At 51.8% G+C, this 17854-nt stretch overlaps 1 protein-coding gene across 1 annotated transcript; it reads left to right on the top strand.

Annotated features, from left to right (window-relative positions):
* The first annotated feature begins 5004 nt into the window (after positions 1 to 5004).
* TNNC1 (troponin C1, slow skeletal and cardiac type) lies at positions 5005 to 11725 on the top strand. Its single transcript, XM_076346185.1, has 6 exons — positions 5005 to 5115; positions 9105 to 9135; positions 9469 to 9615; positions 10560 to 10674; positions 10789 to 10925; positions 11551 to 11725. The coding sequence occupies exons 1-6, from the start codon at positions 5092 to 5094 to the stop codon at positions 11580 to 11582; spliced, it is 486 nt and encodes a 161-aa protein (XP_076202300.1). The 5' UTR covers positions 5005 to 5091; the 3' UTR covers positions 11583 to 11725.
* The last annotated feature ends 6129 nt before the right edge of the window (positions 11726 to 17854 follow it).

Below are 17854 nucleotides of genomic sequence, written 5' to 3' on the forward strand. Positions count from 1 at the left end.
CGCTCACGCTGTCACCGCTCCCCTCCGGCTGCTGCCGCCACCGCCGCCCGCATCAGCCCCCAGCCCGGCCCGCGGTCCTGCCGCCGCCATCTTGGCTTGACCCCCCCCCCCTCAGGGTGCGGCTCGCCCCGCCCGCCGCCTCTTTATTGGCAGCCGCCGGCGGTGGCAGAGGCGTGGCTTGTCGCTGGGGGCGCGGCTTGTCGCTGGGGGCGGGGCTTGTCGCTGGGGGCGGGGCTTGCCGCTAGGAGAGGCGGGTCTATGCCCCATCGGGGCGGGGTTTAGTGTGTCGAGGCGTGCATGCGTGCTGGCTCTCCCACCGGGGAGGGGCTCGCGCCGCGTGAGGCACGGCACGGCACGGCACGGCACGGCACGGCACGGCACGGCTCTGCTGTGCTCTGCTCTGCTCTGCACTGCTGGGCAGCACAGCACAGCACAGCGTTGTGCAATGCAGAGCAGGGCTGTGCAATGTAGTGCAATGCTCTGCAGTGCTGTGCAAGGCAACACAGTGCTGTGCCATGCAGTACTGTGCAATGCCATGCAGTGCATGTGCAATGCTATGCTGTCCAATGTAGTGCCGGGCAATACCATGCTGTACAGCAGTGTGCTGTGCAGTGCACTGCAATGCAGGCAGCTCGAGGAGGTTCAGGCCTGTCCAACCTGGCTGAAGGCAGCTACGGACTGGTGTGCGCAACACGCACAGTGCAGATGCGGCAAGGCAGGAAGGTGCAACGCAGGTGGATACTAGCACAGGGCATTTGAGATCAAACTGCAAAGGGCAAAGCCAGTCCGTGCCTGCAGAGGGCTGATCTCCCCAATAGCGGTGTGGCTGTGCTACTGTGCTCATGAGCATCTGCACCTGGAAGCAGTGCTGGCAGAGGTCCAAAGCAGTGCCTCCCCCAGCTGCAAACAGCTCTCCGTGGAGATCTGTGGCCAACGTGTGCTGCTGAAGGCTTGGACACTGTTGTGTTGGGTGGAGGTGCCGCTGCAGCAGTTCTGTGACCGATGTGCCTGGTGCCACCTCAAAAACAGAGCTGAGGAGCTGGGCTGATGGGCCAGACCTGCATGGATTCGGCCCATGGCCTCAGGGGTGAACCCAGAGTGAACTCAGGGTGTAGTCTGAGGTGACTTCACTGACGTTATGAACTTCGCTTACCTCAATGCACTGTCGCACTGAGCGCAGGAAAGTGTTTCAAATCTGTGCATGCTAAAGGAGAGCTTGCCAGGAATTTGTAATAGAAGTGGAGAATCCTAAAGGATGGCAAGTACATCCTTCTCAGCCTTTTCTCCGTGAATCTGAGTTGCCCCGAGCGGGAGTCACAGGAGGTCTGGGTAAAAAAGCACCTTCCAGCAAGATGAAGGTGACCTCTCTCTGTCCTTCCTTATGCTACCTAAGGGAGGATGCAATTAGCTCCAGTGTAGCATCATTAATAATAGCAGAAGTGCCAAATGCCCTGGGCGCACATGTGGCTTTTGAAGTTGTCTGGATGGAAAGTATTTCCTCGGCAGAAGGGAGCTGCAGCACAGAGGGAGTAACGCTACAGGGGTAACGCTGGCATCTGGCAGAGGCAGCAGATAAGCAAACACACCTCTGCAAATGCAGCTGGATAAACCCATTTTGATTTTATTTTCACTGCAAAACACCTTCCCTTGGTCAGGACTTAGCCGAAAGATGATACTGTGTAAGGAGAAAACACTTTACTATACAGTAAAGGCAGCCCAAGAGGGATTTTCTAGTGCTGTCCCAGTGTTGGCAGGAGCTGCTGCTGAGCTCAGTGTCTTGATGAGATAATAAGTGGTTTCGGAGAGCAACTTTAATTAAGCTTCCTCTGCATGTCCCGTCTCCTTAATTAAATAACAATTTGCAGTGCTCGCACGTCTGTTGGTTTTGATAGGTACCCTTCTCTTCCTAAAGCAGTTTACGCCTGCGGGCGCCGAGGTGGCATGTGATGTGATGGTCCTGTCCTGGCTCCCGGAGAAGATGCATCAATGGGAGCGACACAGCTGGGGAAGGGGGCAAATGGGGGCTCATTCAGCTAAAACTCTCCAAGGAAGAATTACATAGCAGTAAAATCCCAGATTTCTTTCCCCATGGGATGTCAGCATGCTTCTCTTGAAGGAAACTTGTTTTAACTGGGGAAACTGGGCTCCAGGTGACCATTTAGCCTGTGACACATGTTCCTTGGGGAAGAAGCCGCAGTGCTTAAAGGGCTTTGAGGGGTGCCCTGCGCAGGGAAAGGGAACGCTGGAGCATTTTGCTGCAGTTTGGAGCCACGGCAGACTGCCCAAGGAGCCCTGCAAACACCCCTGACCTCAAATAAAGTTGCAACTTAGTTGGACTTCTACTTTTTATTTCCTTATATTTGACCTGAAGGATGCCTCTGCTTGTTTTGCAGTGGGTTGCAGCTGCCTGGAAAGGAAAACCTGAACTGAGATTTTGGAGGAAAAAGTGCAGTAAACCCTTCTGCTTGTCTTGGTACCTTGGATTGACTGACAAGTGCAACGGCATGTCAGGATGCAGCTGAAGCCCAAGCTAACGCGCAGTACCTAACCACAGCGACAGCCGGTGTGCCGCCAAGCCGGCTGTGCACCCGGATTAAGGGCACTTATGTTGGCAGCCCTCCTCAAGCTATAGATAGCCATGTTCCATCTCTGCCGTGAGTCTCGTGCAGGGAGGCAAGAGAAGCAGCAGGAGCGGATGGTTTTCCCCGGGACACCCCCATACCTGCTGCAGCAGCCTCCCCCTGCACTTTGCACAGCAGAGGCTCTGGGTTTCTCTAGAAAACTCCAGTTCCCAAGTCTTTCAGAAGCAAACCGCTCCAGAGAGCCAGGGGATGCTGGAAGCTTTGGCTCTGACCAGCAAGCAGGGAGGCAGAGGTTGGCATGACGCCCCTCACCTGTGCCTCCCTCCCCGGGAGGAACATTAGCGCTCGCTGCCAGATGGATTTCACTCTTCCCCTGTAGGCATGAGTGTGTTTTGCAAGTCTCTGTTCGTGTCAGGCATTTGCAGAAGCGCGGCTTTCCCATGTCAGCGTGCACAGTGGCAGTGGCCCGGATTTCCCCTCTCTAAGCAGACGGAGACCCTTCTTCCACATCCCGACCTGGATTTCACCCAGCTCCTCCAGGAGCACAGCTGCAACCCTTTGAAGGCAATGTTAGAGCTCCCGCTCCCGCCGTGCATTGGCCCTAGATACATTCTGACGCATCCCAGGAGCTGTTTTCAGGGGGATGACTCAGACCCATCACCTCCCAGGACGGAGGGACGGGGCCAGGCATGATACCTCGCCCTCTGCCGCGGCTGCCGCAGTGCCTGGCAGTGCCCGGGGCCAGCGCCCGCCACCCCACCGGCTCTACAGGGAATCCCGCAGGGAAAAGCAGCCCAGGGCTGGGGTTTGCCTGGGGGCAGCACTTCACTGGGGGGTCTCCATGGGGGTGCCCAGGAGGGTTTGGGTGATGGTTTGGTGGTGGGGGAAAGCAGGCCCCCCATCCTAGCCTGTGCCCTCACCTAAGGACAGACTCCAATTTTATTTAACAAAACAACTACTACCCTTTGCAGCTTTTTCTGCCTTTTTCTTCTAATTCTACAAATTAATATGTTCCAATTCTGAAGACTAACATACTTCAAAAATTAATTCCTTAAATGCAACTGTTTTCCTTTTTAATACATCTGCCAACTCCATGCTGAGAAGAGGCAGAGCCCAGCTGAAGCCTGGGTAAATCAAGGCCAGCGGGTGCCTGCAGGACCGCAGTTCACAGCAGGCTCTGCAGCAAGTTAACCTTTTGGGACTGCAAAACCTGGGAGGATGTAGTGTGGGGACACGGCTCTGCGCTCACCCGAGCCCTCGCTTCATGCTGACACCACCCCGGGTCACTGGCTAACGCTACGCTGGCTAGGCGTTACATAGGGACAGCAGGTTTTTTGCATGCAGCATGATTTCTATTAAAGGGAGAAGGGATTTTTAGAAGAGATGAGACCTAACAGCTGCATTCATAATATTTTCCGTTTTGCTAACTAATGACCATATGAGCTAGCTGGAGGCAAGACTTCATCACCCTGAGATGCCAGAGCCATCCTTTGGACACAAGAGGGAGTCCCGAATCACCAAAAAGAGAGGTTTTGCTTTTGTTGCTGTGGATTAAAACGCTATTCCCTGCCCTGAGAAAACGCTGGTCATCACTTCAATGGATAGACACTTTTGGCGTGTTTTGCTCTCCACCGTGGTGGGGTAAATCCACGGTAAATCCAGGAGAGTGGATTTTCCCCATTTGCAGTGGGCACAGGTCAGCTCGCTGGTTGGGTGAAGTGAGTCAGAGTTTCCTAAAAGGACTTGGAATTATCCCTGAAATCAAGCACAGCTGACAGCCACCCCCCCATCGTGCAGCCCCAGCTAAATGCAGAAAACGGAGGCAAAGCTCCATCTGCCTCCACGCTTCTCCCCGCCGCGGCGTCAGGACCGCACATTCCCCCCCGGCCTTGGTGCCCACATGCACGTGGCATTGGCTCCTCTGAGGGCATCGACCCCCGCTGCATGTCCCCTCATGGGCTTGGGGACAGCCGGCAGAAGGGACAAGGAGGCCCCGACACCCCCTGTTCCCACTGCCCCCGGGGGACATTTGCTGCCGGACGAGGATACTTCGTGAGGCATGCCTTTCCCGTATTACCCAGTTTAATTAGGCACAGTATAATCTTTCTAATGCAGCTTCCGGGGGGAAACACACAGGAGGTGGAGGCGACACAGTGGCATACGTCCAGTCAGGACAGCCAAATACCGCAATATATCAGCAAGGGTCCTGCCAAAACCCGGCTGAAAAGGCTCACTCAGTCCCACATCAAAGTCACGAGGAAACCTCCAGCTGCCCCGAAGCAGGGCTGGCCCCAGACATGCCAGCCTCGGGCTCGGCAGTGTCCCCATCCCAAGGCACGCGGGCGAGGCATTCCTGTGGGGACGGGGATGGGACGGGCGTGCAGGGCTGCCGGTGGGCTGGTCACATCCCCCAGGGCGGGCAGCCCCCTATATCAGCAGGGCTCACGGGGGCAGCGCCGGCAGAGTGTGACCGTGACGTTCCCCGGTCCCTCGCTCACTCTCTCCAGCCATGGACGACATTTATAAGGCAGCGGTAAGTGCCTTCCTTTGGGGCTGTGGTTGGGGGGGGGAGGGGGGTGTGTTAAAAGGGTTTTCGGGGATTTTATAGTAGATTCCCCATAGCTGTGACAGAATTAATTCAATGGAGAAATGCAAATAAGAAATAATTATAGGGTGGCATCTTTTAGTCAACATCTTCATCCAGGACACAGACCTTTCCCGCTGATGGCTCTGAAGGTTTCACACTCCTCTTTGCAAGCATGAAACTCTCAACTGGGCTGCTAAATTGTGTACAGTTACTCCCCTGGATCCTCACTGTGAGACAGAGAGATGGCCTGTAGGTGAAGTTATAAATCTCAATAAAATCTTGAAAGTGTAACAGGTAGCTGCTGGTTTTAGCCCAGACAAAGCAGAGCAGCGTTTCTCATGAAATGAACATTATTTGTATGGGTTAAACCTCACCCTCTTCTTTCTGGTGCTTTGTAAGTCTGCCATCGCTACATTTCCCCCTTCCTTAGCTGAGTATTTTTCTGGTAGAGTTAAAAAAACCCTCAGCTTTTGTAAGTTATTTCCAAACGCTCTCCTCTGCTTTGCCGCTCCTGATATCTGTGTTGCAGAAATCCAGAATGTGAGCTATGCTCCCCGGGAACGCAGAGCATCCTAACGGCTATTTTAACTTACACAGCTGCACGCCGTGCTCACTGTGTAAACCCAAACTATTTGGTCTGTAATAAGGACACTGCATTATTTTGTAACGTAGACAGACAGTGATATGTGAGTGTAATAAGGATGAAAATAGAGTCTGGATTTTGTGGATTGCTACTGTGTCCCTTCCATAACTGGAGTTAAAATAAGAGCTTTTTGGTGATCTTTTTTTTTTTTTTTTAAATATATAGTTGATCAGGTTTGATTTTAACCAAGGGAACAAAAAATACATCATACAAGTCCTATTTTAATTCCAAGGTTTTTGTAGGGAAGAAAGAGAGTGCTTGATACGCAATTGAAGAAAAAACCAAAATGCTCACACCTCTCCTGTCCTTTGGTCAGCCGTGAACCTCGTGAAACGGAACCCCCCTAGCGATCCCAATAGTGTGAAAAGGCTCAGGAAAGGCTGTACAATAAAGCGCAAAGTCCCCCAACCAACATCTCAAAAAGGGAGAAAAATGTGACCTGTAAAATCAAAGACCAGGCCTCTCTAATTAAGCTTTTTAATTAAATATGTACTCTGCGACTCAAGGCACAGGTCCTCTCCTTATTGTTTAGGGACTTCATGCCCGCAGTTAGGGAGAAAGGCTGAAGTGCTTTGCAAGCCGGCGACGCCACAACCAAAAGGGTCTGTCCGACAGCTGGGGCAGCATGCTCGCAGCACGGGTGGAGAGCCCCGAAAAGAAAGGGTTCCCTACCCGCGAGCTCCAACCTCTCTCCAAATCCCTGCTCCAGAAATGGGCAAAAATCCACAGGTGAAGGGCATCCCTAGCTGAAGCCTGTGGGCTTTAGCAGGGTTGGACCATGGAGGAATTTAGCTGAGAAAAAGGAACTGCTGCGATAGAGAACAACCCAAGAATTCCTACCTCAGATAGCAAAAACTTACCCCAAACACAGAGCCCTTGACCAGGGAAATGAGCCATGCAAAAGACCCAAGGGACTCCCATAGGGATTTTGCTGCTGGTTGGAAGGTGGGGGCACGCTGGTAAATGTGGGGCTCGAGTCCTGGGCATGAACTGCCAGCACCCTTACAGAGGCAAAACAAGTCCAAGCCAGGCACAGCTGAGACAAACAGGTTTTTCGTGGATCTGTTCCCCAAGATTTTAACTGTAAGAAAACATTTACCTGGAAAAAAAAAATTCAAGAACTTCAACTTCCCCTGTCTGACTTCAAATGCAAACGTGGGATGAAGAAGAGAGCTGATAAAAGCAAAACACGGCAGATTTGGCGTTACCACGGCTGCTGCAGTGCTGTGAGCTTAGTGCTTGCCTTCCCACACCGCAGCCAGAGAAACGTGTCCCTGCAATGATGTGGAGGGAAAAAAGGAATAAAGCCGTGAACAGCACCCGTGTCCAGAGGGCACTATAAACAGCTCAAGAGACATCTCTGTAATAAAAGCATCACTCTATAGTTACAATATATTTAATTTACATACAGCATAGCTCCACATCTACCACTTCCGTACTCAAGGAAGCTTCAAAAGTGAATATTTTTTTATTTGCTGCATGCTGATGGCATATACTAATATTATATTTATGCCAAATTCCCTGTGTGCAGCCAGAGAACCTGGATGGATTTTCATCTCGCCCACTCGTGCCTAGATAAGGGTGTGCAAACACGAAGCTATTTTGGGGACATTTTTAGGCTCTGTTAAGCGGCACTAAGAACAGTGCCAGGGACAAGTGTCCAGATAAAGGGCTGCAAGGATAAATACCAAAGCCTGGGAACAATCGGGGAGCTCATCTTTATCTCCAGCACCTCTCTCACCCAGGCTTATAAATAGCGAGTGCACCAAGAGGGTCAGGTTACCCAAGCGGCAGGACGGTGGCTGTGGACATCGGCCGAGGGAGCATTGCGGCTGCCCTCACTCTGCTCAAACAATAGCTGCGAAGGGCCGGCAGCTGCCTGCCTGCCTGCCTGCCTGCCTGCCTGCCTGCCTTCAGCGGCGCCAGGGCCACAGCGGGCTTGGGTTTCCTCCCGCCACGGCAATCCTGCCGCCGTCCTTAGCGCTTTCTGACTTGAAAGACTTCACCTCCTGGCGCGTGGGGAGTGGGATAAGGCGCTCTGCCCGCTTCCCGCAGGCTCTGCCCCGCTAAGAAAAAGCACTTTCCCTGCCTCTCGCTGCAAGCGGGAAGTATTTCCAGCTGGCTTTTGCAAAACCACTACTCTTTGGGGCAAAAGCATCAGCCTTCCCTCAAAGGCAGGGTGACACAACCCTGGGTTGTGGGGTTCTGCCCCCAGCGAAACATGGCGGGGAAGGGTGTTGTGGGCTGCTCACACGGGGCACGGAGGCGGTAGTAAGGAGACATTAGTGGGGTCAGGCACCCTCTGCATGGGCCAGAGGTAGTCCTGGCAGGGGTCATGTCTGGCTGACTCCGGAGAGGCTGTCGACCAGCCTGGGAGGGAAAAGTCAGCGTTTTAATAGATGCTACTGAAGGAGCAGTTGGACACGGCAGTGGGGTCAGCAATTTTAGATAAGCGGTACCTGCAGGCAGGAACGAAGCCAAAGAGCGAAATGCACTTAAAGAGGCATGACACAGAGCTGATGGATTCCTCTTTGCTCTCCTCATTGATCATTTTCATTAATTCATGCTAACTAATAAGCTCCCGCTGATGGTCTGCAGGGAATGAATTAGGGTAGGGTTTGGGAACAATCTGCCAGCCTATTTTGGCTAATGCCTAATGGCTCCACGGGCCATTTCTTCGGGGAGATATCCAAAACAGGCTAAAGGGAATAGCAGCTCCCTTCAGAGGCTGGAACCTTTGTAATAAACACTGACTCGGAGGGAAGCAGACCAGCTTTTAATGTTCTGGATAGTGCAGAGAATTTCCTGACTCTAGGGCTGAAGAACAACTACCGGGGATGGTCTTGTCCGCCTTTCCCTCCCCAGGGACCTCGCCAGCATGCCTCACCTCTGACCTGGCCTCAGCCCACTCATGAGCAGCCCTCAACGGCACGGCTGTCCTGCTGTGAAGCCTCCCAGCAACAAGAAATTATCCCCAAATGGTTGACAGAGACAAATGCTTTTCCCAGTGGGTCTTCCCTGCTTGTGCAAATGCTAATTATGATAGACAGTGCCACTTTAGAGAAATGATGCTCACTTCAAAGGAGTTGGGAATAGTTTAACGGGAAGAATCTCAGACTACAAAAAGTTGTGGTGTCAAAACCCCACTGGTTGTCTATCCCGTAGTCCATGAGGGTGACTGTTGTAAGGCTTGGTTGACCTTTGCAAAGGGTGTCGAACAAATAACATTACCTTTTAACCATCAGTGATGCTAAGGAAGAAAAATGATTTGGTCTCTGTGTTTTCCTTACAGGTTGAGCAGCTGACAGAAGAGCAAAAAAATGGTAGGTGCATCTTTAACCTGACACTGCAGCCTAAAGACAAAGTCCCCAGCTGGCAGCCCAGCCTGCCTCAGCAATTACACCCCAGAAAATGCGGCCCTTCTAGCAGCTGGCCAAAGCAGGGCATAACCCAGGGATTTTGATCCACCAGCATTTCAAGCGAGGTGGTTTCCGTGCGTGTGCCCGGTTGTCCTTGCCATGCCGTGCCCAGGCAGTGCTGAGTTGCATGGGCAGGGGAGGCTGTGCCAGGGGCGAGCCCCCGGCCCCAGGGCTGCTCACCTGCAGGGTCGAGGCGTGGGGCAAGACCCTCACATCTCCTCTCCCCTCCCTCCTCAGAGTTCAAGGCTGCCTTCGACATCTTCGTGCTGGGGGCGGAGGACGGCTGCATCAGCACCAAGGAGCTGGGGAAGGTGATGCGGATGCTGGGGCAGAACCCCACCCCTGAAGAGCTGCAGGAGATGATAGACGAGGTGGATGAGGATGGTAAGAGATTTGGGTTTCTTCCACTCTCCCAAGCACCACCCCCATGCCGCAGGCATAGGGAGCATGGTGCAGGTCGGGAGCACTCAGCGCCTGCGCAGCGCTGGCAGGATCCACGCTGGGGACAGCCACAGCCTGCAGAGAGCAATCTACAGCGCTGTGATTTTGAAGGACACTAAACACCCACCAAACTTCAGCGTGGTTCCTTTAGAAAACTTCCAGGCAAAGAGAAACTACAAAAATTATTATTCCTATAATGATCAGACTGCTTGAACTGATTTTGGGGGCTACTCTGAAATTGCACAGATCCATTTAAACAAAATACAGGCTGAACGTAGCAACTGCCATTTCAGAAATGCCACAATTACAGGATTCTATCATCAGGAAAGTCAGTCACTGCTCAAGTGTACACACACACACATAAATAATTGCTGTAAATATTGATTAAATCAGTGTACCGGTGATCACACATAACAAAATCCATTGTGTGTGAGTTGGGCAGAAATACCATACTAAGTAACTGGAAAATAAAAAAGCAGTTAAAAATCAGGCAAAAAAGGAAAATAGCCGTGTCAGTGAAAACAACAGTACTGTACTGCTGGTGTAAAAACACACTGCATGAATACCTACCTTCTGGAGCTTTTACTATTAATACCTAGATGAGATGGACAGGTATCTCCATAGCAGGAATTTCCATTCATCGGTGCTTCCAGTAGGACTTTCGGTTCATTTTGCCAAGGCAAAATGACTGCAAAAAGTAAAAATTTGGTGATGAAGTCAGTGCATGGCCTCAGTCATTTACGCCAGTGTCCTGAAAGCTGCCTCTTGCTGCAGGGCTGCTCTCCTGAGTTTTGCTCCTTGGTTACTAAAGAGAAGTTTGATCTCTCGCTTGGCGTTGCCTGTCCACCCACCGTAGTGCCATCTGATGGTGTTTATTCTGCCTGCAGGCAGCGGCACTGTAGACTTTGATGAGTTCCTCGTTATGATGGTCCGGTGTATGAAAGATGACAGCAAAGGAAAAACCGAAGAGGAGCTCTCAGATCTCTTCAGGATGTTTGATAAGTAAGGGCGGCAACCGCAGCACGGTGGTTGGAGTGGTGCAGCCGCGGTGCAGCCGCCCCAGCTCTGCCTCCCCAGCATGTTGGTCCCCTTCTGAGATCTTCCATCCTTGCACAGAAATGCCGATGGCTACATCGACCTTGAGGAGCTGAAGATCATGCTGCAGGCAACGGGAGAGACCATCACTGAGGACGACATAGAAGAACTGATGAAAGATGGGGATAAAAACAACGACGGCAGGATTGACTATGATGGTAGGGGTCTTTCTTGCGTGCAGTTTGGTTGCGAGCCCTTGAGCGTCCCCCGGGCAGCTCCCACGGTCTCGGTTGCCCTCAGGGGTGAGTGAGAGCTCGTGCAGGCAGTGCTGGGCAATACGCCTGATCACAGCCGGTGTTTGCACAGGGATGGGGTGTTTCTTATGCTTGTGAAATGGTAGCAAGGGCCTGGGGCTGCCTTAACTCTCCCCACGCTGTGAAAGCCAGCCTGCACTGAAGTAAACCTGCTTTTCACTGGAGACCTGCCCCCTAAACACAAGCACTAGCTCTGAAGGGCTGTATCTTTGAACGTGATGCTGCTGAAATGACCCCCAGACCATTTCCGAGCTGAGCTGGTGGCCATGTCCCTCCCTGGGTGCTGAACTCCAGCATTTTGGTGGCAGCCAAGGGTGACGCTGGGCTCCGGTGACATTTCCAGTGGGAGTCACAAGGAGTCCTAGCCACAGCCAGAGAAGCAGTAGCCATCCCCCTTGGCCTCTTGCGCATCCGGGGGGATGGAAAAGGAGATGGGGCTGGAGAAAGCTGCCAAGAGCGCACTTGGCAGCTGCGAGGGCACTGCGGTCCCACCTCACACCCCTTGTCTCCTATGTCTTCCCCTTGGCAGAGTTCCTCGAGTTTATGAAGGGAGTTGAATAAATCTGAGGCCAGATGAGAGCCCAAATCTCCTAAACCCCTCCAGCTCCACATCTCATCTCCTCAGCTAAGTACCCTGGCTACCGGCATGAAGACTGAGCGCTGAGAAGGGTGGCCGCTGGGAAAATAAAACGCGTTAATACCGAGTGCCTCAGATGGTCGTTCCTTGGAGGTTTAGCGAGAGCTTCACCCCGGTCATGTATTCATGACTAACGGAGCTGCTCCTCAGGGCTGCACCAAGCGCCTGCGAGCTGCGTCTGGCATCACAGCTGGAGCTTTAAGCCTCCAAGGAGGTATTTTGCTGCTAGCCCAGTGGCAAAGCCTGGCCGATGGGGCTATGGGTGCTCGGTGGGGAGCTGCCATGTTGCATCTCCTCACCCCTGCCACGGTGAGCAGGCTCAGGAGCCGGCACTGGTGCCTGCTGGTTTAACTGGAGCATCAGCAGCATTTTAGCGATGAAATGTGAATTAACAACCACTTATGCCATCACTGAAATCTGCAGGTGAGGGACAGTCCCTCTCCTCCCAGCTCTTGCCCCGGCTGTCCTGAAGGGACACCCCTTCCTCCTCCCTGCCATCCTGATGGCCACCCTGCAGCACATGCAGAGAGAAGATGTCAGTTTTCTTTGGAAACACGAATAAAAGCCATTCTTAAGCCGGACTGGGTGCCTCCTTCCCATCTCACCCAGCCTGGTGGGAGGCAGATGGCAGCAGCCCCACGACACTTCATGGTCCTCCAGCAGCCCTGGGTGGGAGCCTCGCCACAATAACTGAAACACCTGATTTTCCCTCAGAAATCACGTCCATTTGGGCCACAGGGGTCCTGAGCAAGGCATGACCCTGCTTTGGGTCTTGGCTTCCAGACGCAGGGTGACAGCAGGGCCGAGGAGCTGTGCTGTCCCCCAGGGCCCTGGGTGCCATCTTTTCTTGTCCCAAGGAAGCGCGGCATTCCTGCGGCATTAGCAGCTCTCCCTGCACATAGCTGCCTCCTCCCATCGAATTACAGCCCCAGCACAGCTCACGCATTGTGGTCATGTTGCTAAAATCAAACATTTACCCAAGCAAAATAAACATTGGCAGGGCAAGGCGTGAGACCGCGTCGGTGGAAGCCCCAGCGATGCTGCTCTCAACCCTGGGGGAGCATGCCGCCATGGCAGTGCCCCTGTGCCTGCTGCACCGTCCTTCTGCCTTTCCTCCCAAAACCAGCTTTCCCCCCCCCGCCCCCCCCCCATGGAAGTGCCCCTGTGCCTGCTGCACCGTCCTTCTGCCTTTCCTCCCAAAACCAGCTTGCCCCCCCCCGCCCCCCCCCCCCATGGAAATAACACCCTGAGCAGCTGTATTTGATGCAACACATGCTCTTATTTGTAGCAATAATCAAATATTGTAATTCAAATCAAACAGGCTTGAGGTGAAAACAGGCATGAGAGGGGTTGTTGGTTGTTTGGAAAGACATGGCTGTGTCTTTTCTCTGGACAACAAGCACCAAACGTTTTGCCCAACCAGGGCTTGTAACATCAGAGAAACCGAGGAAATGAACCCCTGTCAGTTAGAGCAGCTGATTTTCCTTAAAACCCAGGATATTTTGGGAACACCCCTAATGCAAACATCTGGAAAACCCACTCAGAGGGGTGTCCCCGAGGGTCCCAAGCCCTCGATGCCATAACTCCTGCTGATTCAGCAGAACTGCAGGTGCACAAGAAGCCAACAGACACAGAAATGTGTTGGGTCAGACAACATTCCTGTGACAGGAAATGCTCCTGAGTGCCACCATCTCCTGTTTCCAATGACTCTGTAGCCTAGAGATCAAAAATAATCATTTTCCACCTCCCCAGTGTAGCAGCAGAAGTAATTTCCCACTGAGACCTGCTTCTGAGGACACAGCTGAGATGTTTTACCCCAGGCTTGGAAACCTCCACAGAGTTGCAAATACCTGGGCTTCAGCCACGAGCCAAGGTGACACCAGCTCTCCCCACAGCCACGGCCATCCAGCCCACGGGCAACCCACACCCACACTCTCACATCACATCTCAGCAGGCATCGCCAACAGCTCTGTTATCTTCCTCTGTCCCGACCAGATCCCAACACCGAACAAGGACATCTCCAAGATATTCACCACTCCTTACTGATAGGTCTTGGCTCACTGAAGGGTGACCAGGAGAAGAAATAAGGTTAATGCCCTCCTTCAGCCAACTTGGTGGCTTGGGGGAGGCTTGGACTCCTGCTGTGACCACAGGGAAAAGGATGGCTGCAAAGAGCCACCCGGCCATGCGTCTTGGCTCTCCTCCCTTGGTTCAACAGCACAGGCAGCAGTGAGCCACGACCTCGCTGTCTAGCCACTCTTTTCTGAGAGCAAAACAGGGAAGGTGGTGGCTGGAGAGAGAGGACCAAGGTCTTGTAGCAGCTGAAACTTGTCCCTAGAAGAGCTGACATGCTGGGAACTATTTGGGCTTTTTTAGTCCTTAGACCAGAGGTGCCAGCAGGTCAGCATGCTCTGCATGAAGTAGAAAAACTGCTGCAAGACCAATTTGTCTTAACACACTGACTGTCCTCCAAAAGTAAGACGGCAAATGCCATGGGGTGGGGCGCTGCGGGTGGATTTCACTGTTGGCTAAAACACTGGAACAACTGCATTAGGAATGGAACGCCATGCAACAGGCTGGCAAGTGGGTTAGATGGCTGAAAAACCAGTAACCAGTACAGGATCAGCCAGGTTGAAGCCTCCACAGAGGGGATGTGCCTGGAGATGTGCTAATGATGAATGAAAACCACCCAGAAGAGTCCACGTTATCTATGCAACTCCAAACAAATTTGCAGTTTTCCCTGCGTGCGTAGTGAAGCTTTGGTGCCAGAAGCCTTTAAGGAACATGACACATATCCACAAGCACTGCTTGGGAAAAAAAAAAGTCATTGAAACATCCATTCATTTTTTTAATCAGGCAAAAAGCCATTTACCACTCTCTAAACCAGTCCCCAGATCTATGTGCTCTTAACTCCCCAGCTGAGACAGGAGCTGTGCTGGCAGGCGACGGCAGCCCGTGCCACTGGACGCAGCCACAGTTCTCAGGCCAGTTGCTCTGCTTGCTTTCACTGGCAGTGGATTTAATTCCTGCCCTGGTTTGCAGCTTTTCCAGCATACTCGAGGCCTCTCTTCAGCCCCTTGTAAAACTTTGCTGTGTGAACTAACTGACTGCAGGAAGACCTGAGGACATTTTGTACTCATCCCCCTAATAAAACCTCTGCAGCTCACCTGCAGTCATGCATCTGCCACCAAGGCAGCGGCAGTATAACGTGAGCTAAGGTATGCCAAATAAACAACATTTCACCATGCCAGAGCCCCTGTTGCGTACAAACACCTGCAACAGCCTTGAAACTTGGGCAAAGCAGAACTCCTGTTCTGTTCGCTGTTTTTTGCTTGAACACACTACTGAAAGGCGGTAAAGGGGGACAGAGCAACACGCATCCAGCCCTATTTTTCATTTTCACTGTGAACATCAACGCCCCCAGTGAATACTCTACCCCATCAGAGCGTTTCCCAGTGCTTTGATTTCTCCTCCCCAGTCCTGTGCTCTTGGCTTTCAGTGCAATTGCTCACCTTTGCCAAATGAGCTGATTCAGTATTCAGTTACACGCCCTTTGCTCCTTTTTTTTTTTTTAATCAAAGGGAAAAAAGGAGCCAAACTGGCACTTGATACTGAGTCCTCTTAATTGCAAAGGGGAGAAATCATCTGCAGCAAGTGTGATGTACAGCAGCAGCAAGCACAAAATGTATAACCTGATGTACAGCAGTAGCTGAGCAGAGAGACACTGTCAAGCTCATTGGCTTCCTGCAGGATACCAAGGACTTAATCTTGAGTTTTGCAGTTTTTAAATGTCAAAGATGACAGAGCTCTGCATAATGGGAATAGTTTCAAGTGGAACTGGCAGCTGTGGCCCGTCTCCTGGGCTCTATATACGTAATCCTCCCAAAAAGGATCTTCAGCCTCACTTGACCAACAGCAATCAAGACACAGAACTTAAATGATTTCACAAGGCAAGTGAAAGAGAATGAAGACCCACCACGAGGCCATGTCAGCACAGACTCCCCGCCACAGCTTTCCCTTCTGGGCTGGGGCAACCTCTACAACAAGGAGGAAAGTTGTGGACTGAGATGTTACGGAGTTAGAAAACGCAGTAAGTGATCAACCGATGTCCGGGCAGCGTCCTGCGGGACCACCATGTGTGCAGGGAGCTGACAACAACAAACCTGACACCGAGCTGCTGTGGAAGCTCACAAAATTCCTGTCTCTTGCTACACAATGATGCCTGGATTAAGGTTACATTCCTCCGTGCTGCATTTTATCACGCAGCCGCTATTTTGGTCAGAAAGTCAGCAAGCCCTTATTTGGGAAGCTGTCCCACTGAAGGGCAGCATGAAGGGCAGCGAGATGAAAAGGCTGCTTCTGAAGGCAGGCCTGGGGGAGCTGCCTGGAGCCACAGGAAGCCCAAATCTTCCTCTCTGCTTCTCGTTAATGTGCCAACATCCTTTTCTCAGCCCGACCCTTGCGTCGCTCTCTCTTCCCTCAAACCGCATGCTGTGGGTGAGCTACTCTCATAACTCACACACTCTGGGGAAGACACCAAGAGGGTTTAGAAATGAAGTCCCTCTTCTTAGATAGAAAAGCCTTAGTGCTAGAGATTTAAAATGCCTAACTTAGAACAGGTTGGAGATCTGCAGACAGACAGATGAAGGTGCAGCAAGACAAACACAAAGTCCTCTGTTCAGAGGCTTTTTCTTTCACTCCTCTTGTCACAACACATACCTGCAGCAGACTGACCTTCACTTACACAGCTGGACCAGCCACTCTGCTGCCTCCAACACCAGGAGCCACCTAAGGGGACATCTCCCCATGCTAGGTGTCTCTGCCAGCCCTGGCAAGGGCTGCAGGGGGCTGCCGGGCAGCTCTGGCCCAGTGGCCGAGGCTGCCAGATGTGCACGCTAACCTGAACCACAGCTACGCGATCTTGCCTTTGTAGACAAACTCGCTCAAGCAGGGCAGGCGCCAACCACACAGCTCGAGACCTCCGATACCCACAGGCACTCGGTTTCCACTGAGGCCAGTGGGATTTTAAGCAGTGTGCATCTGTCTCTGGATGACCTACCACTTGCCAAAAAAACTCCATGGAGGATTAACACCATGAGGAACCTCTCGCCAGTTGATCTTCTGGCGTACCCGAGGGCAGCAGGGACCAGACAACCTTTCTGTCTTGACTATTTAGCAGATTCTACCTGGTGGTATGAAGCCTGTGACTGGACACGCTCTCCAGCACAGCACCCCTCCTGACCAGCACACTGCTCTTGCACAGCAATGAAGTTCTTTTGGCTGACATCAACCTTCACAACAGTCCAAGAGATGCACACAGCAGGAATCGGACAGCTGAGGGCTGCAGACTCCCCTCAGACTTTAGAAGTCCTTGACTCCTGAGTTTTAAGTTAGTAAATCTCTTTATATTGCTTGGTTAGGGCTGGGTGGTATTTTTCATCAGTCAAAACCAACTAAAAAGTGGGAACTGGGAAAAGAGTTTGGAATTGAAGCCATAAAGAATCCAAAATATTTACCTTGTTTCAAAATAACACTGCATTTTGGTAACTGGCTAAACTATTTTAAAAAATTAATCAATTACATTAATGGGACATTTCAGTTGATTTTTTTTTTTTCCTCAATCCAATGGGTGTTTTGCTGCTCTACTGCAAAGTCAGAAGATACTTGCAGACTTCCAGCCCTTGTGTCGATCCATGGATTTACACCACCGGGTGGACAAGCATTGGAATTGCAATTTCAGGAGCAGTTTGTTGCATTTTAACAGGTGGCTCATTTCAGCAATAAAAAAGCACCTGTTGAACCAGCTTTGCTGGCTGGTGGGACCTGGAGAGCGAAGCCCTCTCCTAATCTACAGAAGGACAGCAGTAACAAAGCCCTCTCACTGCTCCTCTCAGGCTTTTCAATGTTACTCCCCTGGTCTCACCAGTCAGCGCATTTCATCAGGTAGGTAGTATTTTGTTACTGGCATGAAAGACCTCCACTATAATACAGTAACTATGAAAAGTATGGATATTTTATATAGTCCTATAACCTTACACATTCCCATGGTAGCTCCGCTAACACTTCAATACTTTCAAGTATTTTGGAATACACCACACAGCACTTCTAACACCAGTTGCTATGATCTCTAACACCATGGCTAGCACTCGGTACCCTCCCATTTTTCAGGATTTCCGTAGCTGTAACTACCTTAACC

The sequence above is a fragment of the Aptenodytes patagonicus genome, chromosome 8 (assembly GCF_965638725.1).
Source record: "Aptenodytes patagonicus chromosome 8, bAptPat1.pri.cur, whole genome shotgun sequence".
Lineage (NCBI taxonomy): Eukaryota > Metazoa > Chordata > Aves > Sphenisciformes > Spheniscidae > Aptenodytes > Aptenodytes patagonicus.

Bases quoted from the DNA above. Each gene is read 5' to 3' on its own strand.
- TNNC1 (XM_076346185.1), top strand. From the start codon at position 5,092: ATGGACGACATTTATAAGGCAGCG. The intron at 10,675-10,788 runs GTAAGGGCGGCA...ATCCTTGCACAG, and splicing joins CTCTTCAGGATGTTTGATAA to AAATGCCGATGGCTACATCG. The intron at 10,926-11,550 runs GTAGGGGTCTTT...TCCCCTTGGCAG, and splicing joins CGGCAGGATTGACTATGATG to AGTTCCTCGAGTTTATGAAG.